At 44.6% G+C, this 25,120-nt stretch overlaps 1 protein-coding gene across 1 annotated transcript in view; it reads right to left on the reverse strand.

The window, feature by feature from the left end:
- The window catches only part of F13A1 (coagulation factor XIII A chain), a 165,261-nt gene extending 157,551 nt beyond the window's left edge, over window positions 1-7,710 (reverse strand). The window contains exons 1-2 of the mRNA XM_026511433.4: window positions 6,613-7,710; window positions 4,526-4,673 (exon numbers count right to left, since the gene is read on the reverse strand). Of these exons, the coding sequence (XP_026367218.2) occupies window positions 4,526-4,655 (130 nt within the window). The 5' untranslated portion in view covers window positions 4,656-4,673; window positions 6,613-7,710. The remainder of the gene's footprint in view (window positions 1-4,525; window positions 4,674-6,612) is intronic.
- Window positions 7,711-25,120: the final 17,410 nt, after the last annotated feature.

Consider the following 25,120-nt stretch of genomic DNA (forward strand, 5'->3'; position numbering starts at 1 on the left):
AGAATGATTATACCTGTCACAGATGGAATCTTGAAATAAGTTAAATGTTTAGGTTCATATCCTAGGAATTCCCTAGTGAATTGAAATCTCCATGCAATCTTTGGTAATATTATTACCAAACTGTAGGCATACTGTCCATGAGGAAGTAGGTCTGTTTATTGCTAAAACAACAGGATAAAAGTTCCTCTCTCATATTTCCTTTGGATACCCCAAATTTCAAAGTACCATTAATTAGAATGATTAAAAACATTTTCCTAAGCAGCTTATTGTTTTTTAACTGTTGCTATTCAAATGTCCTGTACCGTAAAATGTATAAGAAATGCTCAGCTGTTCAGAGGAAACTAGAATAAGAAGTGAGACCAGCATCTTCTCCAGGGATGGAAATCTGCCTGGTCTACTTCTCCTCTCACCGGAAGTATCTCAACAGCCTCCAAATGTATTTCCTTCTCTCCATTTGCTCCTCATCATTGGAATTACCTTCACAAAACATAATTCTGATTACATCATTTCGCTATTTAGAATCCTTTGCAAGTCCTCCTTTATCTGCAGGAGAAAACTTAAGGTCTCAGGGTACCTGCTATAACAGGTACCTGCCTACTTTTCCCAGGCTAATCCCCTCCTTGTCCCCATTACCTGATATGTACTGTTCCCTCTGCTAGAAATGCTGTTCCCATGCACTTGTCTGCCTGGAAGACTCCTCTTCATCCTCTAAGATGCAAATCAGATGGCTTTTCATCATAAAGCCTTCCTCACCCTCTTTCCCACTGTCCCCAAACCATGTCATTCCTTTCTCTGTTCTTTCACTGCAATTGGCATAATTTCTGTGACAGTATTTGTTGCACTGAATTGCAATTATATTTTCCGTGTCTATTTCATCTAGTAGATGGAGAGCCGCTTGAAGCCAGGGATTGGCTTACTCATCTTTGTGTCCTCAGAGAGAACGTAGCATACTTCCTGACACATAGGTGGCAATCATTAAATGCTTTTACACAAACCAAATGAAAGAATGAATTGGTTCTATACAATATCATTTCTTTGTCATACATTAAATGCCTTTCTAATTCTTTCAAAAACCCTTAATCCAGAGAGGTTAACTCTGCACAAAGGAGAGAGTGATAATTAACTAGTTAATTAGTTGCTTTGGCTCCGACAGGGTTGGAAGGAGGAGAGATGTTCAGAAAGGAACAAGACCTCATTAGGCTGAACGATTCTAGATCTCTCCTGCATTTGACTTTTTTAGAGATCCAGAATTGCTTTCCAGTTTGAATTCATCACATTAGATCTGCCAAATAAGGATTATAATCACTACTGCAAAGGCTCACCTGTGGTTAATAATGCAGACTCAAACCAGACCGAGAATATAAGACTATCTTCCAGAACATTGTGTCTCCTGCTAAAATAACCTTTGAGACCAGGAAAGCTGTAGAGAGATTTCCAGAAACAACCACTGAACATTCAGAACAGTCTATCAGGAAGAGATGCAAATCCAGCAATCTAAGGAGATTGTCACATACTTTAATTGGCTACAGCTGAGTTCAGAAGGAGGCATTAAGACCCTTAAAACACATGAGGATGTCAAACATCACCACTGACTGGCTGGTCCCATTTCTGGGGTCTCATTGTCATCTTAAATATTTCCTTTTTCTTTTTTAATATCATGCTTCTGTATGGGAAGAGCCTTATGTGAGTTTATACATTTGAAATGCAGGCTAAAGTCATTCTTAACCAAATATTTACAAAAGCTGTGAATTAAGGGTACCATACACACTCAGTGTACACTATATATATTGACCGCCACAGGACTATTGGAAATGAAAAATCTGTCATTTATTCTTTTCCTCCTCTTGCCTCCCTGCCTTAATAATTTTGGCAAGAGCAGCTTGCTGAAGGGACACTTTTGGGAAAAGCTTCCATTGAAACAAATGAGGAGAGCTTGACTTAGGGTTTTGTGAGCCAAAGCTGTCCTTAGACAAGGGCTCCAGGAGCTTCAAGCCCTCTTGGACCCCCCCTAGGGGTCACTGCATAAACTGCCAGAAGACAGCAGCTAATCACACGTGACAGCCTTGGCAGGGAATGACTTGGGAGAAACGCATGTATTTTGTGTCAGAAAACCAGCTTTTGGCACAAGTAAAGAGAAATATGAAATGTAAAGGATAAATAGGAGACAGTTCTTGATCACGTGGTTTGTATACTGGTATTTTTCTTCTGTTCTACTCATCTAGGACTTTCTCCATGAGCCTGGGTTCAGAGACCCTATCCTCACGGTGTGTAGTACTTAGCTCACCTGTGGGAGACAGATTAAATAAAGGCATGTTTTTAAAACCTGGAACTGGCTATTAATAATAAGATTATGATGACTCTAGTCCTGATGAGTCATTCAATTCTCAAGTGATTGTTCATTCATTCTACAAATAATCATTGGACACTCACGTTCCTCTGCCAGCGCCTGTAATAGGTATCCCAGAATGTCACTTGGGCTGCGGACACAATGATTGCCAAGCAAATGATGACTGATTTTTCAAAATAATTCCCCACCCGTGCCTCCAAAAATAAATACACAGAATACAGTAATCCTAGATTTTTTAAAAATCAAACTACCTACTGAAGTTCTCTGGTAGTTTTGATTTCTTATTAGCAACATTTTGTTCAGATTTCGGATATACAGCCCCTGTAGGCTGTTATGTGTTCCCCTTAGAAACAAGTGTTCACTGGGGGTGGGCTCCTAACCTTTGTAGGGTATGATAACTTGCACATTCTGAATCAATGAGCATTTGTGGGTGAAATCAGGTGTCTCATAGGTACTAGTCATTTCATCATCACGGCAACTGTGAAGTAAGTATTGATTCCATTTTCTTGATGGAGAAACTGAGGCTCCCCTGGGTGGCAAAGTGAGTAAGGGACAAATCTGGAACAAGAACCCAGTTCTTATGAGTCCTGAACCAAGGGGCTTTTTGTTACATCTCACTGCCTCTGTTCATATTTCTTCTCACTGATCCTATGTCCCTTTCTCTTTCTGTTCTTCCTGCCCACTTTTTCCTAACCTTGGCCCCCATTCCCCAGGGTCAAGAGTCTTCTCTGCCAGAGGGGATTTTGCTAAAAAACTGAATACACCAAGGTATAGTAATTTGCTTATAATTGATAATTTGACGTCTGCATGCTTTCCCATTCTATTTGCATTCTTAGAAAGAAAAGAAAAGGAAAGGAAAGAAAAGAAAGGAAAGGAAAAGAAAAGAAAAGGATAAACCCAAGATTGGGCAGTGAAGGAATGAACATCAACTACTTGCTTTGACCTCAGTTTCCCCACCTTATAACATGGGGATTTAGATGAGTTGATTCGCAAGTCCGTTTTAACTCAGTTCTGTGGCTCTAATGGCAGCGTTGTAAGGAGGGCAGCACCGCAATGGGAGAGAGAGCTCAGAACTACGAGTTCACAAGTCTGTCTGGACCCTTCCACCCAACTGAAGAAGCCCTGCTGTGAGCTCCCCCCTCCAAATTTGGATGGTCCTTAATGCATGGTACTAGATACCTCTCTGTTTTCACAGTTGAATATCAAATCATCTAGACATGATAGTAACACAATCAAACCTGTCCACAAGTTGCAGGCAGTTCTCTGATTTGCTGAACTTGTTAATAATCAGCATTGTTCTTTCCCTTTGCTTTCAACTGCTGATGTCTTTCTGAGGAGGCAGATTAACCATGCACCACAGGGCGATCTGGGCACCTACTCCCAGCAAGTGGGTGTTTACCTCCCAGGGAAACTGAAGGCACAGTACCTTCAGGAGCAGAAGTGGGCTTGCTGCATGAGTGCTACCAGCGAAAAGTGGTCCCTGCAAGATGCCATTCAGGGACATGACTCTGAATGTCCCTGCTGTGGCCCAAGGGAATGGCGTCTGTGTCACCAAGCCATTGCTGGCACCTGGGCCCCATCACAGTTGACAGGGCTGAGTGGAGGTCAGCTGCTGGCTGCTCCTCCCAGAGCAGGTCTCTTGGGATCAGTGGAGGCGAGAGCAGAGAAAGCAGCTCGCCTCACCTGCTCACCAGGCTGCTCTGGAGAGAAATAGAGGGCTTCCATCTCCATTACTGTCAGAGTCTGGCATCTTTTGCCAGCTCTGAAATTCACAGCAATGGAGAGAGGAGGGAGGAGGGAGAGGGAAAGAGGCACAAGCCAGACAATCAAAACAGCCACAATATTTTGGAAGTGGAAACTTCCAGCTAGAGAATATTTTTAAAAACAGAACAGTAGCTCTGGAAGAGGCATCCACTGAGCCAATGCCCTTGTTTTATACAGGAAATAGCTAAGAGGTAGAAAGACAAAGTTACTTCCCTGGGATCACAAAGCTATCAAGTGGCAGAACTGGGACAAGAGTCTGGATCTTGGGGCTTTTTACCACTCAAAAGAAGGCTTGGGAGGCTTTTCTTTAAAACCAGACACTGGCAGGGGAGCCGCTTTTGTGGGAGCCTGCGGAGACAAAGGGTGCTGACCCAGCCAGCACCTGCAGGGAGAAGCAGGTGGCGGACCCTGTACCTTGCAGGTTGACGCCTCGGGGCACCAGCCCCTGCAGCTCCACAGTGGGAAGGTCATCCTCTGCCGCATTGGAGGCATTGCGGGGCAGGGCTCTCCTGCCTCCAAATGCAGGCTCGGAGGTCTCGGACATTCTCAGCTTCACAAGCTCCTTGTGGGGGAGAAAGGGAGACACAGAAAAGGAATGGGAGGCGAGTTACATTTGAGACAAGGATTCAAAAATAGAGAGGCAGACATATCTGTGTGGGATACAACACATTTTGAGTCTCACATAAATAAAACTTGAGAAGTGGCAGTAAGGATTAGTCTAATGATGGAGTATAGTTCCCCAAGGATCTCGGGGAGATTTCTTGTTTGTCAAAACATATGGAAAGCAGAAGAAAAGGGGCTTATGTGAAGAAATGAAAAATGTGAAAGATTTTAGAGAGCAAGGTTTTTTTCCCCCTCATTACCCCTAAAGGCAGTCTCTTTGTAAGAAACGTTTAACGTTGTATGCCTGTGCATATGTCTCTTTCATATAGATTTAGGAAGCCCTAAGTCACTTTTAGGAATAAAGTCATCCAACCACGTCCAGATAAGTGGCATCCTCCAAAGCATTCATTTTTGCAATTTCATTCGACCAATATTTAATGAGGGCCTACTATGTGCCAGGCTGAGATCTGGGTACTCAGGATACATCAGAGAACAAAACAGGGGATTATTGACCTAGAGAGCTTCCAGTCCAGTGAGGGTTAGGGTGGAGGCCACACTTTGCAGAAGTAAACAAAAAAGGGTGTAAGAGTGTGGCAAGTGCTTTGGAGCCAGGACCACACAGAGGAGGAATCTGGGCGGGTGAAGGGGGTACATTGCAATTTTAAATTAGGGCTATAAATAGCCTTTCTCTAAATGTGCCTAGTCAGTGGTGCTTACACTGCCTTTGCTCCAAGCCTGCTTCCCCTTCCTCTGGAGTTTGTGCAGGCGAGGAGCCAGCTTAAACACCACATACCTCACTGTCAGACCCCAATCAGTACTTGTTGACCAACTGACCAAATAAAGGGAGCCCTTGTTTCTGGCCCAAATGGAGCTTTCCCCTTGATCACCTGGGTCACCCAGTCATGACTCTTGGATATTTGGCTCTTTTCAAAAACCAAGCACACCCTCAAAAGATGAAGAGCCTCTACCATAGAGGCAACCAGAGTGCTCAGACTGTTCCAGAAACATGTTGAGCAAAGGCAACACAGCTGGAGACAAGAGAAGCACTTTCTAGGGTATTTGGTCTGGGGAGGAGACAGCAATGTTTGCAAGTATAGAGTCTGAACAGGTTTCCATAAATACCTACAGACATATTTACACAAAGTCTCTAGGGGGCTGAGGGGACAGGGAGAGAGGGTTAATGATGGAGGGAAGGTAAGAGAAAGGAGTCCCCTGAAGATAAATAACCAGGGTGGGCTTAGGACCCCTAAGGGAGGGGAGGGTTTGGGAGAGAACAGAGTAGAGCACTGCGGTAGCCTGTTGGGAGAGAGAACCAGAAAGCAGAGAGCTGGGGAGCCCCAGGTGCTTGCCAAGCAAGACAAGCCTGTTCAGGTGAATGCAGGTGGGCAGAAGCACCCCCTTCTTCACCGGTCTGGGCGGGGGGAGCAAGGGCTCAAGTTCAGCTCTTGCATCAGGGGAGAGGGAAAGGGGTGCACAGGGATGCAGAGCCAAGCCAAGCAGGTATTCTTACCTGGCCCTATATCCCTCTCTCTCTCTAAACTTTTGTCTCATCCCTCCACAGTTTGCTCCCCAGAGGAGAGGGGAACTCCCTTGGGGGAGCACTCCCAAGTCTCTCATTCCTAGCTGGTGGCTTTCTTGCAAGCAGCGGCCATCAGGGAAGCTGGAAGGAGTACCTGAGAAGTCCCCGCTTGGACGGCAGTGGGGCTGGTAGGCGTGGAGATGGGGGCCCTGAAGGGCAGTGGGCAAGTGCGGGCGCCTCTGACCCCTGTCTCCGTACCCGGAGCAGCCGCCTGAGGGATCGCTGGAAAACTCTAGTGCAGGGGGGCGGGCGCAGCGGGGCCCCTCGGCTCCCGGGTGCGGGTTTGCGGCGAGGCCCGGCAGGAGGGGCGGCTGCTTACCTGTGGTCCCCGCAGGAGGGGCCCTATCGCAGGCTGGCTCTGTGCGGCTCAGGGGTACTTCCTCAAAAGGACTCAGGAAAAACGACAGGAAAGTTGGCTCTTAAATAACTTCCTAACAGCCCCCACCCTCCTCCCCGTCCCACAGGGTTTTCTCCTCCCCCTTCTTGACAGCTGGAGCAAACAGAGCAGCTTCTAGGACTTTCTACTTATTTCTGCCATCCTGCCCTGTTATTCTGGCACGAGCCTCTCCTCCCACCCACGCCCCCCCTTACTCCCAAGTTACCAGCCCTGCTTCTCCTCACCATCCCCACCTCCAGTTCTGCCGCCCTTCTCCAGCACCCGCGCACCCTGCCCCCCTCCCTTTCCTCAGAGGGGCTGGAAGGGTCTTCCTCCGCAGGGCAGTGTCCCCCCTGGGGATTCTGAGGTTGACCGCTTGGATGAAGGGTGGGTCTGCCCTCTGGCAGACAGGTCCACAGACAGCTGTGACCATGCATAAAGCAAGAGCAACGTGTCCTTCTTGTGTCAATAAGGCTGAGGGGGGATGGTCTGCGTTCTTGAAACATCCGTGGGAGCGTCAGCCACCACCTAACTGCAAGACTTCCCACAGGAGGGGAGGCCCAGCCCTGGGGAAGATGAGTAAATCACTTTAAGTGTCACAAAAATTAGAAAATAATCACCTTTTCCCCCCCTGAAAACCATTTTGGTTTATCTCCAAATAACTGGAGAAATAGAAAAGAAAATTTTTCTTCTATGTATATATATTTTTTTGAGTCTTTGTATTTCTAAATACTCCTATTTTCAGACATGGCTATTTTTAACCTTCTTTACTATCTTCAAATTTCTAACCTTGCCCCTTGATCTAATTTCATGGCGTGGTGGGGGGGGGGGGAGACACCATTGGTTAGGAATTCTCTAAATTTTCTTCTACCAATCTATGAACTTGTCTGCAAACTTACCCATCTTTTCCCTCTTTCTTCCTCTTACTAAAGTGGAAAAGGCTTCCAGCCACCCCTTGTCCATGGCCAAGTGCACAGGGCCCTGCCTTTCTGCCTGTGGTCCGTGTCACCTTGCTCTCCAGGGCCTTGCCATAGTGCATATCCATTCTTTCTCCTCCGTCTTCACGCTCCCATTCAGGCAGCTGCTCCCCCCACAACATTAACACAACTTCAAGGCAAGTCTCTTCAATACTTGTTAAAACCTTCCCCGAGCCCACATGCTCCCGGCTATTGCTCCCCTCTCTCCTCTTCAGTTCAAGTTTCTGCCATCTGGCATCTGCCCCCATCATTCTATTGAAACTAGCTCAAGGTCACCAATGGCTTGTGCTAAATCCAAAGGACAGGATTCTGTTTTAATTTACTTAGCCTTTGGAGACATTGAACTTGCCCACTCTTGCTTTGAAGGTCTGTCCCCCCAGATTCTGGGGCATTACACTTCTTGGGGGTCTCCTCCAGTGCTGCAAACACCCCCTCGGATAAACTTGGCATTCCCATTGTTCTCATTTCCCATCTGTATCCTGACATGTCCCAAATCTAGGTCTTTAGCCATGATCTTTTCTAGAACTTCAGATTCCCCAATTTAACTGCCTCCCAACCGTCTTCACTTGGCATGTCCCAGTGATAACTCACACTCAACATGTCTAAAATGAGATGTGTAATTTCCCATGAAAACCCGGTCCATCTCAAAAGTTCCCTGTCTCAGTGAATGCCACCACCCTGCATTCTGTTGCCAAGTCAGACATGTGGTGTTGTTCTCGACACTTCCTTCTTTCCCCCCCCCAACCCCCAAATCCAATCCCTCAACATTCTTCCCTTTCTATTCTAATCCCTTTCTATTCTTCCTCTTAAATATCTCTTCAATCTACCCATCCTCCCCCACTCCCACTGTGGAGGTTCAGACCACCACATCATCCTCTATCGTCAAAATCCCCAGAACCACCTACCACTTCCGATCTTGACTCCTCCAATCCGTTCTCCACATTGCAATGAGAAAGAGCTTTGAGGGGCTCAAATCTGAAATCAAATTCATTGCAGAAGCTCTTCTATCACCACTTCCCTTTGCTCTTAGGATACATTCCAAACCTTGGTTGACTGGGTCTCTGCAACGTCAGTCCGACTTTACCCTCCATCCCCATCTCTTTCGCTCTCTCTTGTCTTCTGCCCGGGACCCCCACTCTACCCACCTCCTGCCCCCCAACACCTTGTGCTACACTCCAGCCCCAGTCATTTCCCTACTTGTACCACTTGTACTACTGCTAGCAACACCCTCCTCTCCTCTCGCCTTTTCTCACCACAAGACTATTTCTTATTCGCTCTCCAGATCTCAGCCTAAAGGGCACACATGCCCTGCAGGGAGTTGGCCTTGTCCTGGTGCTTCTCAGGCAATGCAGCCACACTCTGTCTCCTTGTCTGTACTCCCACTAAACTTCCTGAGGGTAGAGACCTGTTAGGGGAACTGGAGTTCCCCAGGGAGAGTCTGCCGACCATTCAATTACTCAAAGTCCATTCTTTCCATATTCCTTGCTGAGCGCTACAGAAGGACCATCCTACTCTAGTCTACTCTAGTAGTTCTCCTGGCAAAAATCCAGCCTGAGTGTCCAAGATTCCTAGAGACCCCTTTGCCCATGTGGGTCTGGGGAAGAGCCGGGCAGCTTTGCACTCTTCGGATTAGGTGGCTCAGCTTCCAGGCCCCCTGGGATTCCTGGCTCTGTTGTGCATTCAGGACAGGTTTGTCACCCTCACAACCACCACCGCAGTGCCACATTTCGCCTGAGACTCCCTGATTATTGTGTGACTATGCACACATATAGTTTAACTTTCTAACTTCCCCAAACCACTGACCCAGAAGTGTTAAAAATGCAATGGCTTTCCTTGTCCCTAAAAACTAGTGTCGACAAGAGGGTGTCTGAGGGCACCAGCACAGCACGTGGTTGAAGCCTGGAGATGTTACAGAGCCTTTCCTCACAGCACTGAGGCTTAGAAGTCAGGACGAAGTTTTCTGACTATACCGTGAACCTTGAGCTGTGTCCAAAAAATGTGACTCTTGTAGAAGCAGCTGGATGAAGAGACTCTGAACTCTGTGGTGTCCTTTGTTTCTGAATGTTTCTTGCCTGGCATGGAGGTGGCACAATATAGGTATTTAAGGAACGTTGCATGTGGGGTCCAGCTGGGACAACAAAAACCACCTTGGATATTTTTAAAAAGAAGGTATTGAACACAGGGGTTTGGTTACACAGGTGACAGAAGAGACCAGAAGCCAAAGAGGGGAAAGCAAGTCAACTTAGCAACAGCAGGGGGGAGTGGCGTCATCACAGCACAAGTGTTGGGGTTATGTGGTGGGGATTAGAACTGCTAGAGATCTGGTCATCACCAGAAACAACTGCCTGTCTGAGGTCAGGAGGGAGGGAAGAATGACCCTGGCTCCTCTCTTCCTTCCCTTTCCACTCTCCCTCCTTTGTCTCTCATTTGCTCATTTAGTGAAAATCAGTTGAGGAAGGAGTCAGGGCAACACAGTCCCCAAAGCTGGCACCACCACACCTGTGTCAAGAGGACTTCCCAAGACCACCCCCAGGTTTGATGATTCACCAGGATGTCATCCTCACAGCTGTGATTTATTATGGTGAAAAGATAAAAATCAAAATCAGCAAAGGAAAAAGCTCATGAAGTGAAGTCCAAAGAAAGCCAGGAGCAAGCTTCCAAGAGTCCCCTCCCAGTGGAGTCAGACACATGCTTACATCCCCCAGCTATGAGTGTGACAACACGTGTGAAATGTTGTCTACCAGAGAAGCTCATTAGAGACCCAGTGCCCAGGGTTGTTATTGGAGGCTGGGCACACAGGTGCTCTGCTGAGCATGTACCAACCTCCAGACTCACAGAAGGAAAGCAGGTGCTCAGCATAAAACCGCACTGTCTGTCCAAACAGCGTGGGCACAGAGAGCCAGGCTCGTCAGTTAGGGAACAGTGGGACTCCCGAATTCCAAGTTCCCAGTTGCCAGCCAAGGGCTAGCCATGCAAAGAAGCCTTTCTGAGGAGAGTACTCTCAGGTGTGCTATGTTGAAACCTTTCTCCATACCCTCCCTGCTTCTCACCCACCCCGCCCCCCCCCACACCCAAAACTGAGTAAAGCAAGGACAAAGTGAGGAGTGGATCTCAGGGCAAACAGTTCCAGTGAGGCTAGTGCCTCACTCTCCCTTCTAGACATTGCTGTCAGGGCCATAGCCATGGCTTGGAGCAAGAGGAAACTCCAAGCGGAAGGTCCTTGACTGGGGTAATACAGGTGCCGCCCCCTCCCCCCAAAACACACACTTTCCTTGCCTAACTGGCTCAGGATAGGACTTCTGAAGAGGCATGCGTTCTCTCGGGGTGCGTGCCTTCTCACTTTCCTGCCACTGAAGGGGCCATGATCCCAGTGCCCTGTTGATTGAAACAGAGCTGTAATTAACCCCTCATTGCCTACTCAAGGGTCAGGACAAGAATACCTACAGCCGTCACTTAGGGATCCTGGCTCCCATCAGAAATATGTAGCAACCTCTGGAAGCTGTAGGTGAACAGAAGGTGGATGGGATGGGAGGAAAGATTCCAAGTTGTCTTGCTTCGACTTCTTCAGTCTGAGTTTTCATTTCTAGGGTAGGGACACTCTTCTCTCTAGATAAAATACCATCTCTCTCCTACTTGGCAATGCCCAGAAGCAGACTATTTGCTCAGGGGATGACTTTTCCAGCAAACTCAATTTGATTTATATGCAAAACATCACATCTCAAACAAACAAACAAACAAACAAACAAACAAACTCACATCTGGACCCTGCTGTTTTTTTCCAGTTGAAACAGGACCTGGATTTTGTTGGTTATAGATGTAATTGCACAGGGAGTGGACATAAATAACAGTGAAGTTGCCAAACCCTCCAACATAAATGATCAAAGTCCATCTCTTGGGGAAGCCTTTCTCCTCCAGTGACCTTGAGTCTTAGGAATTGTTGGGTGGGGGGACCTCTTCTGGATGGGAGGGGGAGTGGGCAGAAAGTTTATAATCACGTTCCAGCCATGGGAGTGAGATGTCGGTAAAGGAGAGTGGGCCTCTGTATCCATTCACGTCTTTATAGAAGCCTCAGGGAGTCTTCACGAAGTCTGACAATGACATTTAAAGCCAGGAGAAGGAATTTATAAAGCACCATCACAGCTGCCTCTGCAACAGGGCTTGGTTCTGAGAAAGGACCGTTCCTCCAAAGGCTCTTTTCCCTCTTCTTCTTTTAGGAGAGATGTAAATCCACACCAGTGACAGTTCCAGATGGCAGATGCTTCTTGTTGTTTCAGCTTCCCTAGGCATGACCCTCTCTTGCCAGCACTCTGCCATCATCCTTAATCTACTTTCCCAGGAACAGCAGATTGCTGGGCTCCATCTCTTCATGGCAGGGTGCTCCAGGAGGACAAATGGAGGAATGCAAGATTTAACTAATGCACTTGTGAGCTTACAGTGAATATCTCCATCTTTATTATTATTGTTATTTTTAATTTTGGTAAAATACATATAACATAAAATTTACTATCTTAACCATTTTCAAGTGTGCAGTTCAATAGTGTTAAGTATATTCACAGTGTTGTGCAACCAACCTTCAGAATTTCTTCATCTTGCAAAACTGAAAAACTCTATACCCAGTAAATAATTGTGTGTGAGTGTGTGTGTAAGGGTATTTGTGAGTGTGTGCCTGTGTGAGTGGGTATGTGTCTGAGAAGACAGCAGTTCTCAGCAGTTCTCAGCTATGTGACTCTTGGAGGTGGGGTTAGCTTCAGGAAACTCTCCATTGGCTTCCTAGTGCCTCCTGAGTTCTGGCTGGACTTAGGGAGACTCTAAGAGCTTTCTACCCTTTAAAAGACTATAAAATATGACAAAAGTTACCTAGAACTACATCTCTTACAGATGAAGCCTTTTAAACTTAAAGGGAGATTTTGTAAAATGTTGATTAATTAGAAACATCCAGAGTGGGGAAGAGATGCCCTTACAAACTATAACCAATCTCACCGGCATACAGCAAGGACACTTGGCAAGACCTTCTTGGTTTTTGTGATTCCTTTCCCCACCCTGGTGGTGACCAGACTCTACTGACCAGAGAAGAAAAGCAAAACACCCCATATTCACCTATCCTGCTTACCTTGCTTTTCAGGAAAAAAAGCATTCAGTAATAACAAAGCATTATGAAAAAAATAGCAATTAAAATGGAAATATAACAATACATATGAACAAAACGACCAGCAGAAGTGAAACCCACAGTAATGCCACAAATTTGTTATAAATGTATTGATTAAAAGAAGTGTTTACCCCAAAGATACAGACGTAGTGAAGAGAAGGGCCATATGCACCCCAATGTTCATAGCAGCATTGTCCACAATAGCTAAATCGTGGAAGGAGCCGAGATGCCCTTCAACAGATGACTGGATTAAGAAGTTGTGGTCCATATATACAATGGAATATTACTCAGCTATCAGAAAGAACGATTTCTTAACATTTGCTGCATCATGGACGGCACTGGAGGAGATAATGCTAAGTGAAATAGTCAAGCAGAGAAAGACAATTATCATATGGTTTCTCTCATCTATGGAACATAAGAACTAGGAAGATCAGTAGGGGAAGAAAGGGATAAAGAAAGGGGGGTAATCAGAAGGGGGAATGAAGCATGAGAGACTATGGACTCTGAGAAACAAACTAAGGGCTTCAGAGGGGAGAGGGGGATTGGGATAGGTTGTGAGGGGTAGTAAGGAGGGCACGTATTGCATGGTGCACTGGGTGTTATACGCAACTAATGAATCATCGAACTTTACATCGGAAACCGGGGATGTACTGTATGGTGACTAACATAATAGAATGAAAAAACATCAAAATTAAAAAAAAAAAAGATGAGTTAAGGTCATCTCTGCTTAGGTTAGTGGTTCTCAAAAGTGTGACCCTTGGCCCAGCAGCATTGGGGAGACTCAGGATCTTGTTAGATACTGTATGGTGACTAACACAACACGATAAAAAACTAAAAAAAGAAAAAAGAAAAAAAGAAACTGGGATTGAGCCCCGCATCGGGCTCCCTGCTCAGCGGGGCTCTTTCCCTCTGCTGTTCTCCCTGCTTGCGTTCTCTCACTCTCTCATGTCAAATAAATAAATAAATAAATAAATAAAATCAAACTGAGGGCTTCAGAGGGGAGCGGGGTGGGGGAATGGGATAGACTGGTGGTGGGTAGTAAGGAGGGCACGTATTGCATGGTGCACTGGGTGTTATACGCAACTAATGAATCATCGAACTTTACATCGGAAACCAGGGATGTACTGTATGGTGACCAACATGATATAATAAAAAAAACATGAAAATAAAAAGAAGAAGAGTAGCAATTGAAAACCACCACCAACCCCCGGATAATAGGAAGACACGACAAACAACCCTTGCTGCATTAAAATTGCCAGAAAGCCAACTACCCGTGTGTGCATGTAAGTTCAGCAGGAACCTTGCAAGTGTCCCCAAGTGTAACATGGCAGCTGGAGTTAAATCTAGGCTTCCTGTCCTGCTATCTATACGACCTTGGCCAAATTACTTCCTTAATATCTCTGTACCTCCGTTCCCTCACCTGTAGAGTGTGATCATAGTAGTGTTTACCTCACAGATTATGAAGGTCAAAGAAGAGGGTACGTGTGAAACACTGTGCAGCCTCTGGCACACAGCCAACATATTACTAATGGTGGCAGGTGTGACCTGAGCAAACCCATCCCATTCATGATGAATATTTTAACTTTTCCTAATAATTGATAGCATCTGTACCTTCTCATTATCTGGCAAGTGAATATATAACTTGCTAATAATTTCAGATATTTGGGAGGAGGTCATAATCAGCACTTATCGAAGCAATTTTCAGTCCAGAAGTTCTTCAGGAGTTTTAGGAGATTGATAATTGGCAGGTTGCAATTTTGTATGCAAGGATACAAGTGGGTCTATTTCTAACTGAAGCGAATGAAAAACCTTCCAACATAGGGAAGATGTCAGGGGAGCAGGTGTTTGTTACAAGTAGTAGATAGCTGAGACACGTTAGTCCAATAAGTATTTATCTAACACCTGCTATTGATGGACTGTGTGATGAATAAGAGAAGGATTTTGGATGGTGTATGCCAAACCAATGAACCAGATTTTGTGTGGTCCCCAGCTCTCCTTGGAAGCTGGCATCCAACTTGGTCAAAGGGCAGACTGGCTGGGCATCTCACCAAACTCTTCTAATGGGGCCCATGGTCGCCAGCGGGCAGGGCCCCAGTCTAGGCAGTCACTATGCCCACGGCCCTGCTGTTCCCTATCATGGTCACACAACAGCATCTTTTTGCTGCTGAGATAAAGCATTAGAACTAGGCAAGCAAGACTATTCTGAAGGGGAGCAAAAGCAGAGATAAACACTGAAACTTGGAAACCGGAAGAGGACCTTCAAGTAAGGGCAGGCCGGAAGTGGAGAGGACGTGGTGTTCTGCAGGGTATTCCCAGCAGCAGAACTTCTGGATAATGATTTATGAATTTCCAAGCAAGCCAAAGCCCATTGCATAATCACATGTGTGGGTGCCAAGATCCAGCCAAAGAAGGGGGCAAGTTCTCTTTTCTTTGGTGCTCACTCGGCAATTTCTGCAGGGAGCCTTGCAGTGAGGTGCAGAGTCCTTCCTGTGAATGTCTTCCTTGTTAATGCATTTCTGCGATCACAATGGTAATGCAAAGTTGTTGAAGTATCATCTGAAATACTAGCTCTACCATAAGGACGTATATCATGATCCACCGAAAATATTTCCCACAGCTTATTTTTAACTTAAATAAAAGCAGTTTATATATATATATGTATATACATATTCATGCAGTCCAGCCACCACGTGGAGGGATCATTTGGAGAGGCCACATGGAGAGGTAGAGGTCCTGAGACTACGTGGACAGAAAGAGGAGCCCGGCTGTCCCGGTGTCCTGAGTCCAGCCTTCACCTGTCCCTGACAGTTCACCACCTGCAGGAGTGAGCCATCTTGAAAATACATCCTCTGGCCCCAGGCAAGCCATTCCAGTGGATACCATGTGGAACAGAGACAAGCTACTCCACTAAGCCCTGCCAAAATCATAAAATTTTGAGCAATTAAGTGAAGTGGCTGTTATTTCAATCCACTAAGCTTTGGGACAGTTTGTTGGTTTTTAACATGGCAATAGATAACTGAGACACGTTAGTCCAACAAGTATTTATCTAACACCTGCTGTTGGCGGACTGTGTGATGAATAAGAAATGTCGCCTTTAAGGCATACACTCCAGACGGGGAAAGTATATTAAAAGCTAGTCTTTTGGAGTTTAGTCAACAAGTCTGTTTCAACAATTTCATAGACTTCCAAATTTCATAGACTTTTTCTTTTGCACTCCCGTGACAAATGTCTTTCATGTGGACCTAGTCTGCCCTATAATATATATTCTCAATTTGTGTTGATTAACTAATGGATTAAAGTCAGTAGACTATCTGATCGATGAAAGCAATATGGGATGCTGACAAAAAATGGGAAGTAAGGGCTTTCAGTAAATTATGTGTGAAGAGCCAGTTTTACTTTGTTTCTTGCCTGAAACAGTCAGCCACTCATTGAAAGTTGGGTTTCCACAGAGAGGCACATAAAAGGAAACGCCAAATAACCGTAAGGGTAAATAATGATTTGTGTTTCCTAAAGAGCTTCACTCATACATAGTAATCCTTATTTAAGTGATAGGTGCCCAATCCCTTCCCCCATAACCAGCTGCCCATTTACATTCTAACCCACAGGGTTTCTCCCCCCCCCCCACACCACTTTTTTAGGGCCATTTATCCCATGTTTTTTATGTTCATCCGATCAAAGTTGCTTTAGTCATGGAAAGAGGACTGAAGGAAGCATAGGGGAGTCCTAGACCACCAGACCTGGGAACCCGTTATGCCTACCATGGCAACAACTGCCATCCTTAGCCTGAGGACATATAGAAAGGGTACCATATACCTTCTGGAGGCCGAGTTTGGAAATATTGGCACAGACACTTGGTATCCATGAATGGTGATAAATCTACTCAGTACCCTGACCCACTTCTGCCAACCTCTTCCCTCCCCACTTGCATTGCTATCAATCGTATGCACTTGAAAACTTCAGGCAAGATCTCATTTTGAGAGGGAGATGGTGCTATAGGAAAAGAAAAATAAAGTATGTCACAGACGAACACAATCAAGCTAATTAAATCAACTTGAGACTAACATAATATGATTTCTTTCAAGTCTTTTGTCCTGTGAGAGTACTAATTTACATAGTTTTCCATAGTACTAAGTTCTCTCTCTATATATGTGTATATATGCACACACATATATAATTTATTGTTACTGAACATATTTTAATTTCCATATCAATGTAATCCTTTTATTATGCAGGAATTCTATGATATATATGTGCATATAATTGCATACATAAAAAGCATGTATGTTTATATATACATAAAACATATATATATGCATTTATGTATAGGCATAATGGGTGTCATAGGGTCAAACAGCCTAGAGAAAGATATAGAAATTAGAAATTATTTTGATTTTTAACATTTGCCTGCAAATTTTTTTTAAAGATTTATTTATTTATTTTGGAGAGAGAGGGTAGCAGAGGGGCAGAAGAAGTGGGAGAGAGAATCCCAAGCAGACTCCACGCTGAACATGGAGCCCAACTCGGGGCTCAATCTCATGACCCTCAGATCATGACTTGAGCCAAAACCAAGAGCTGGGCACTCAACCAACTCCACCACCTGGCACCCCACCTTCAAAATGTCTTCAACTAAAAAGGCAATTGTATCTTCTGTCACTCCTTAAATTGGGATTGATTATAGAAAACACAGTTGTGATATATTGCACAATATTAATGCCTTCTAGTTGCCAGTAACTTATACCATACAAATCATTTCCATGACTGCTATTTCAGTCTCAAAACAACCCTCTGCAGTATCTCTGAACACAAATAAGGAAATCGAGGCTTGACAAGGCAAAGGGACTTGTTCATAATCACACAGCTTGTAAGTTACACATCTGAGATTTGAATGAAAGTTTTGGGGTTTTTTGAGTCAAAATACAATCTCAGCTAAAATACACTTTTGCCAAGCCACTCCCTCTCAGTCAAAATTTCCCTTCAAACCTGCATGTTCCAAGGTCCCTATGGAGTTGGACTCCTGCTACTCCTGGAAGACAACTGCTTACATCTCTCCAAGTCCTCTGAGTGGAGACATAGGCAAGTAGACACCTGCCCAGTGGTTTTTAAGAAGAGTGAGTAGAAGACAATACAGTGAGGCATCTAGCCTGTACCTAGTGGATGCCAACCTGTGGGTGGGGTGCCTCTGAGACACTGCAGGGACTAGACTTGGGTTCCCTCAACCTTGACCACAAAGTGTAGAGTTTGCTGATAACTGAAACTCTATGCCTCTTGAGTAACATTTCCTGCAGAAATGCAGAAGTGGAATGCTTACCTGAAGGAAGGACTCCACTAGAAAGACTGGCGAAAATGGAACCAAACCAAGTCTGCACCAAGGGGGACCCCAGCACGGACCTTTCACCAACTTTCTCCCTCATTATATTAAAAATCATGCCCAGACGTGGAGATTTAACATGATAATGAGACATGCAATGCAAAGAAACATGACCTTTAAGTGCACAAGGCTCCAAGAAATCGCCACCTCCGCACCCTTAAACGTGACTTCTTTCCCACTTCGGTCCCTTTAAAAACTTTCCCAGCCTGTGTTCTGAGAGCCAGCCTGAAGGACAGTTTGCTCTGTGCTGTCTCCCTAAAGCCTCATTGAACTCCCATTTGGCCTCTAGTCAATCTCTATTGCTTAGAATGCCCATGGACCCGAGCTGGTCACACCTCTGCCCACCCTTGTCATTCAACACACTACAATACACTATGGCTTTTATTGGACGTCTGAATGGGCCAGGGATTCCGCGAGTTGCTGTAGGGGATTCAGTGGCGAGCAAGAGAGATTGGCCTTTTCCTCAAGGGCTTACAGTCAGCCCCTATACTCATCAATGAAGGAAAAGAGCAACATATATTATCCATCCTGGACACTTCAACCCTGATGCTCCCACCCTTGAGAGCTCTTTCCCATGGCTCAGCTTTAAGAAATCATGTTCATTGTATTCTGGACCACCTTGGTTCCCCAGAGCAGGTTAGAACCACCCAGTACATCAACCATTATGATCCTTGCTCCAACCCTCACTGCTTCTTCTCTAAGCTAACGATGCCTTCCGGCACAGGCAGGAAATATGACAGAACTTTCCAGTCTAACAAATGATAACGGAAAATGCTTCTGTGGCTGGGATTGGCAATCAAAGTGCATCACACGTGTTCATCAGCTGTAGTTCAGATGGTTTCTATTTTACTCTGCATGAATTTTTTATGAAATCTCTCTAGGACCCGGGGGACCCGTAATTGGCTTTTAGTTCTTTATTCTGTGCGTCGTGTCTAATTGCTGAGATGGTTCCATGATAAGACCCACATTTTAAGGTGGCTTTATATTTACCAGACTTCCCATCTGCAGGCAAGCTCACATCGCTGTGTGGAATGTTAATCACGTTTTTCTCTTGGCGGTGGGATGGAGGAATTATTGGCTATTAATATATTTTCTTTTTATTATCATTTTTTCCCATCAATGGCATTATGTACAGAGCATTGCCAACAACAAACCTCAGACTCTATCTTCTAATTTCAGTTTGATTTTTTAAAAAGATTTTATTTATTTATTTGAGAGAGAGAGCGAGCGAGCATGAGCTGGGGGAGGGGCAGAGGAAGAGGGAGAAGCAGACTCTCCACTGAGCAAGGAGCCCAACGATGCAGGGCTCGATCCCAGGACCCTAGGATCATGACCTGAGCTGAAGGCAGATGCTTAACTGACTGAGCCACCCGGGGGACCCTGTAGTGTGATTCTTAATGAGAGAGTGTGAAATCTGTGTAGTAGAAGCAATGTCTGTTTCAAAGGAAGCCTGTTCTTCATGGGAATACGCTCGTATGGTTAGATGTGTATGATATGAGACCCGTGGGGCCCGAGGGGCATCTTCATACCCCTTCAGAGCAGCAGTCCTGATTTTGTATTAGATTGTCTCTGGATCCTTTAGTACAGCCAGCTAGTGGCTCTCATGGCCCATTCCTGGTCCCCCTTTGCACCTCCATTATGAAAGGACCTCATAGACTATTTAGAAAACACTATCCTATAAAAATGAGAAGAGAGGCCTGGGGAGTTGCTTGTTGCCCAGTGTCTCCATGCAAGGCCAGGACTACAATCTCTTTCTCTAATTTCAGATATTCTTTTTCTTATCGATTTCATATACTTTTAGAAAACCAAGAAGAAAAAAAGTGGTCATCTGGCCTTTCTTCCTTAAAGCAAAGCTACCAGAGGTATACAAGATCTGACTCCTGCCACTGGTTTTCTTCCAGTCGTGATTATAGCTACATGCCCTGGCAGACCGTACGCAAGAGTCCCCTGAAATGCAGTTTCACATCCTTGACTTCTCCCATCGGTTTCAACTTTTTACGAAGTCTAGAGTTTGCATTAGGAGTGATGTTTGCAGAGAAAGAATAAGATTTCATTTTTGGCAATTTTGACTTGATGGTAATTTTCCCGGTTTCCTGACCGCTTCACATGCAAGGGTACCTTGGATTTGTGTGGAAGAGATCCCCTGTCTTGTGCGCTGGCTGCTCCAAGCTCCCGAGACTTCATTCGCTGGAGTGTCTGGCTTTTGATCTGGCCCCTGGTTAGAAATCGCACTCTCCATGGTCATTAGCCTCCTTTCTTCTGCAAAACTTCCCATCTAGGAGGCAGCTTCAGCACCACTGTTAAGTCTGAATTTGCTAGTATTTAACTCACTCATCACAGACCATAAAAACCTCTGCTCCTGGAAGTGTCTCAAGTGTGTGAAAGCCAAATGTGTGGGGAGGAGCTGCCTTTTAATGTGTGTTTTGCCCTGTGTTCTCAGGACAAAGAGGTATCGTTCAGCGGCATTGTTCAGTTCTGGAAGGCGGAAGGCAGTGCCTCCATTAGAAGCTTTGGTTCATTCAAAGGGAAGCAATCAATTCCATTCTGTAAGTATTCTTTAAATTCTTCCTATGACCTAAGAACAGTGCCATAGGCTGTAGGGCAGTGCCCCTCAAATGCTGGTGCAGGAGAATGATCTGGAGAGCTTCTGATTTGATAGGTCTGGGGCAGGTTCCAATTCATTTGCATTTCTAAAAAATACCAAGGGAGGCTGATGTGGTCTGTGGACCCTACTTTGAATAGCCCTGCTGTGAGAGACCCCTTAATGAATTTGTAAGGTTTTGTGGGAAGACAGTCAAATATTTAAATTAGATAATGAGACAATACATAATGCAGGACAAAATAATCCAAGTTCCCAAATGCACACCAGAGAGAGAGAATGCCAAGGACCTTCAGGAAGTGATGGAAACAGGGTGGACCAAAACCATCAAACTAGTTAGTTTCCACTAGCCTGTGGTAGGAGTTGGGAGGTGGCAGGGTTTTGAAGAAAGGGCATGATGTGGATAGGTGGAGAAAGGAGAAGTCTCTCTGGGAGAGAAAAATGAAAGTGGTGTTTGGGGCTTCTGGGTGGCTTAGTTCTTTGAGCATCTGACTCTTGGTTTCGGCTCAGGTCATGATCTCATGGGTCATGATCCCATGGGTTGTGAGATCTAGCCCTGTGTTGGGCTTGCAGCTCAGCAGGGAGTCTTCTTAAGGATTCTCTCTGCCCTCTTCTCTCAAATAAATAAATAAACCTTTTTTTTTAATGATATTTAGTGATAATAAAGGTGATTTTTTAATTGGGAGTTTGCACTGAGAGCTAATGAGATTAGTTTTGAAGAGTACATAGTGTTAAAAAGAAGACCACAAACCCAAAATGGCGTGACTTAGATTAAGGGCCCAAGCCAGTAAACCAAGACTTAATACCTAACCTGACTGCAATCTCACCCCCACACCCCCGAAATGGAACCTTTAACCAGCTAACATGGGAATTTTCTGGGCAGCATAGGAAATTTACTGATAGACCCTTTTCTCCCCTTAGGAGGGAGACCTTGCCTAAAACAATGGATTCTTTGCTAATAATTTCCTTTTTTCCACTCCCTCTCTACCTATAAAAACCTTTCCTTTTCTGTAGCCCTTTAGAGGTCCCCTCTACTTATTTGCTAGTTGGGATGATGCTAGATTCATGAATTGATTAATAAGGCCAACTAGATCTTTAAAATTTACTTGGTTGAATTTGTGTTATTTAACAGATTTGGTGGCAGCAACGGGATTCAAAGTGAACTTCCAACAGCATTTGGGGACAACAAGAAACACAGGCAGGGTACTCCTGAACCCTTTGAGTTCACTGCCTCTCTCGCCATTTCTGAGGGTTGTGGGTGAGTTCCTCTAGGTTCTGAGCTCTGCTCTTTTTGCATTCAAGGTCCCAATTTAATCAGCTTTCCTTAATAGGGCAGGTTAGTGGAGTTGACAGACGGTTATGTCTGGAGCCCAATAGAGCTGGTGTGTTTGCCCCAAGTCCACTCAAACTGGAAGTTTTTCCCAGAGCCCAACCGAGCTGGCAGAAGGGTCTGCCCAGAGCCAAGCCCCTAGCTTTTCAGACCACAATTCCCCAGGTGGAAAACCTCAGCAAGTTTCCACGGGAATTGGTGGTGGTATATGCAGACCCTTCCTGTGGCCAGAGTGCAGTAACATTGCTTGGTTATTGCCGATACATGAAAGTACACTTGTTCATTTGTCTTGTTTTGTATAGACTATTGCTGGGAGGATCTCAGAGGCCAAAAAGCCATGAAAAATTGTGGGCATGGGTAGAATATTTAAAGGATATTAGAGTGCTTGCTACCTCAAGTGTCAAGGTTAGATTGACACTAGGTCACCACCAACCTCAAGAAAGCTTCCGTGCAATGGAGTTCACTATAAAACATGCACCGTCCCCTACCCTGTGGCATTTCCCTTTTAGGTATTAGTTCAGCTCTTAGAAACTCAAAGTCTTAGCTAATGGGATCCTTAAACTCTAGAGTCAAGCAAGCCATCTTATTGCACACCTGCTTATTTTATGTCTAAAGAATATATACAGTCTCAGAAGTTATACAGTTCTAACAAAACCAGCACAAACCCTACTAAGCTTGTTTTGTGTCCTAAGGAACTTGGCTTGGTAACTACCAGGTTGGGGGCCCCAAAATGAGGCCAGACAGAAATGTGAGTTACACCCCATTTGTGGCTAGTTATAGCTGGAAAGACATGTGGGTTCACTCTATTTGTGGCCAAGGTCCTACCAAACCGCTGCCAGCCCTCAGGAGAATTACAACCTAGCAATACAGGTGGCCATTATAGGGAATGTTCCAATTAGATAAGATCACTTAAGAAACGCACTTGAAAGCAAGAATTCCCAAATTAAACAGAATGGGATACCTGTTTTAATTGGCAAGCTGAAGCTTCCAAAAGGTTTCAAAGTTTCAAAGTAGTTTTCCTGCAAAAGGCTAACAAAAAATTAAAGATGTAAAAGGTACCAAAACCAGAAGACTATAAGGCTGGCATACCTCCTACTGTTCCCTTTTCCTTGAGTACTCATTCTGCTGATCCTCTGTCTCAATTATTTTTCCACTCTGAAAAGACTACACAACTGCAAATCAAAGTCTGCCAAGTTAATGGCCTTACAGATACCCCCCATATCTACCTTTAAAAGAGGACTCCCATATGGGCCCCTCCCAGAGTTGTAGAAAGAGAGGGATTTTCCGGGAAACTGCTATGCGATTCTCTTAAACAGCCAAGGGGAACTTGGCAAATACCAGAGCCTCCAGAAGAGATCCTGGAGAAACTGGCAGAAGCAAGCAAAGAGTGAAAAATCTTACCAGAATCAGCGCTTCCAAATCTCTGTCTGTAGTGCCCAGTGGAGAGAGGAAAATAAAATTTAACATTGCCCTTTCCTTTTCAAATCCAGACCCCATGGTTATAGATCCTTCGTCTCCCAGAGATAGCTATTGTCTTCTTGTTTGTCTTGATTGTGTAACTGGGCTTGGCTTTCTACCTGCCTGGGATGTGCAGGTTGTTGGTTCTTTCTTTTGGCTATCACTGCAAGTGACCCTGGATTTGGAGATTATACCCTTTGCACCCTCTTCAAGGACCCCTCTTACACCAGATGGGGTGTTATTCAATACTGCCAGAAATACTTAAAATTAGAACTATGTACTCAGAGGGAAAAAGGCAATTGAATAATGTAGTTGCATAGGTAACTTAACCTGTGATGTCATTTAAGTTACAACCCAATTCTTTCGGGAATTAAAAGCAACTGTCCTTATCTTACAAATCTCTACAAAACTAAATACGGAGCTCTAGAGACAGTTCAAAGATCACCTATTCCTTTACCAATCCCGAAACTTTCCCTATTTATCTCAAATGACTTGTAAATTATTGGCTCTAGGAAACCGTTTTGGAAGGACTTTCTCTGCCCCTTAAAGTCATGTATCTTATCGTGTCTTTAAAATGTAAACATGATGAAGTCCCAAAAGTTCATTTTTGCTTTTGTTTCCCTTGCCTTTGGGGACGTGTCTTGAAAGAAGTTGCTATGGCTGATGTCGAAGAGGTTACTGCCTATGTTCTCTAGGATTTTGATGGATTCCTGTCACATTGAAGTTTTTTATCCATTAAGAGTTTATCTTTGTGTATGGTGTAAGAGAGTGGTTGAGTTTCATTCTTCTGTATGAAGCTGTCCGATTTTCCCAGCACCATTTATTGAAGAGACTGTCTTTTTTCCATTGGATATTTTTTCCTGTTTTGTCAAAGATTAGTTGACCATAGAGTTGAGGGTCCATTTCTGGAGTCTCTATTCTGTTCCCTTGATCTATGCATCTGTTTTTGTGCCAGTACCATGCTGTCTTGGTGATCACAGCTTTGTAATACAGCTTGAAATCAGGCAATGTGATGCCCCCAGCTTTGCTTTTCTTTTTCAACATGTCCTTGGCGATTCGGGGTCTTCTCTGGTTCCATACAAATTTTAGGATTGTTTGTTCCAGCTCTTTGAAAAATGCTATTGGTATTTTGATCGGGATGGCGTTGAAAGTATAGATTGCTCTGGGAAGCATAGGCATTTTAACAATGTTCATTCTTCCAATCCATGAACATGGAACATTTTTCTATCTTTTTGTGTCTTCTTCAACTTCTTTCATAAGTGTTCTGTAGTTTCTAGAGTATAGATCTTTTATGTTTTTGGTTGGGTCTATTCCAAGGTATCTTATGCTTTTTGGTGCTATTGTAAATGGAATCAATTCCCTAATTTCTCTTTCTACAGTTACATTGTTAGTGTATAGAAAAGCAACTGATTTCTGTGCATCGATTGTCTATCCTGCCACATTACTGAGTTCTAGTAATTTGGGGGTGGAGTCTTCTGAGTTTTCCACATAAAGTATCACATCATCTGTGAAGAGAGAGATTTTGACTTCTTCTTTGCCAATTTGAATACCTTTTATTTCTTTTTGTTGTCTG

The sequence above is a fragment of the Ursus arctos genome, unplaced genomic scaffold (genome assembly GCF_023065955.2).
Source record: "Ursus arctos isolate Adak ecotype North America unplaced genomic scaffold, UrsArc2.0 scaffold_31, whole genome shotgun sequence".
Lineage (NCBI taxonomy): Eukaryota > Metazoa > Chordata > Mammalia > Carnivora > Ursidae > Ursus > Ursus arctos.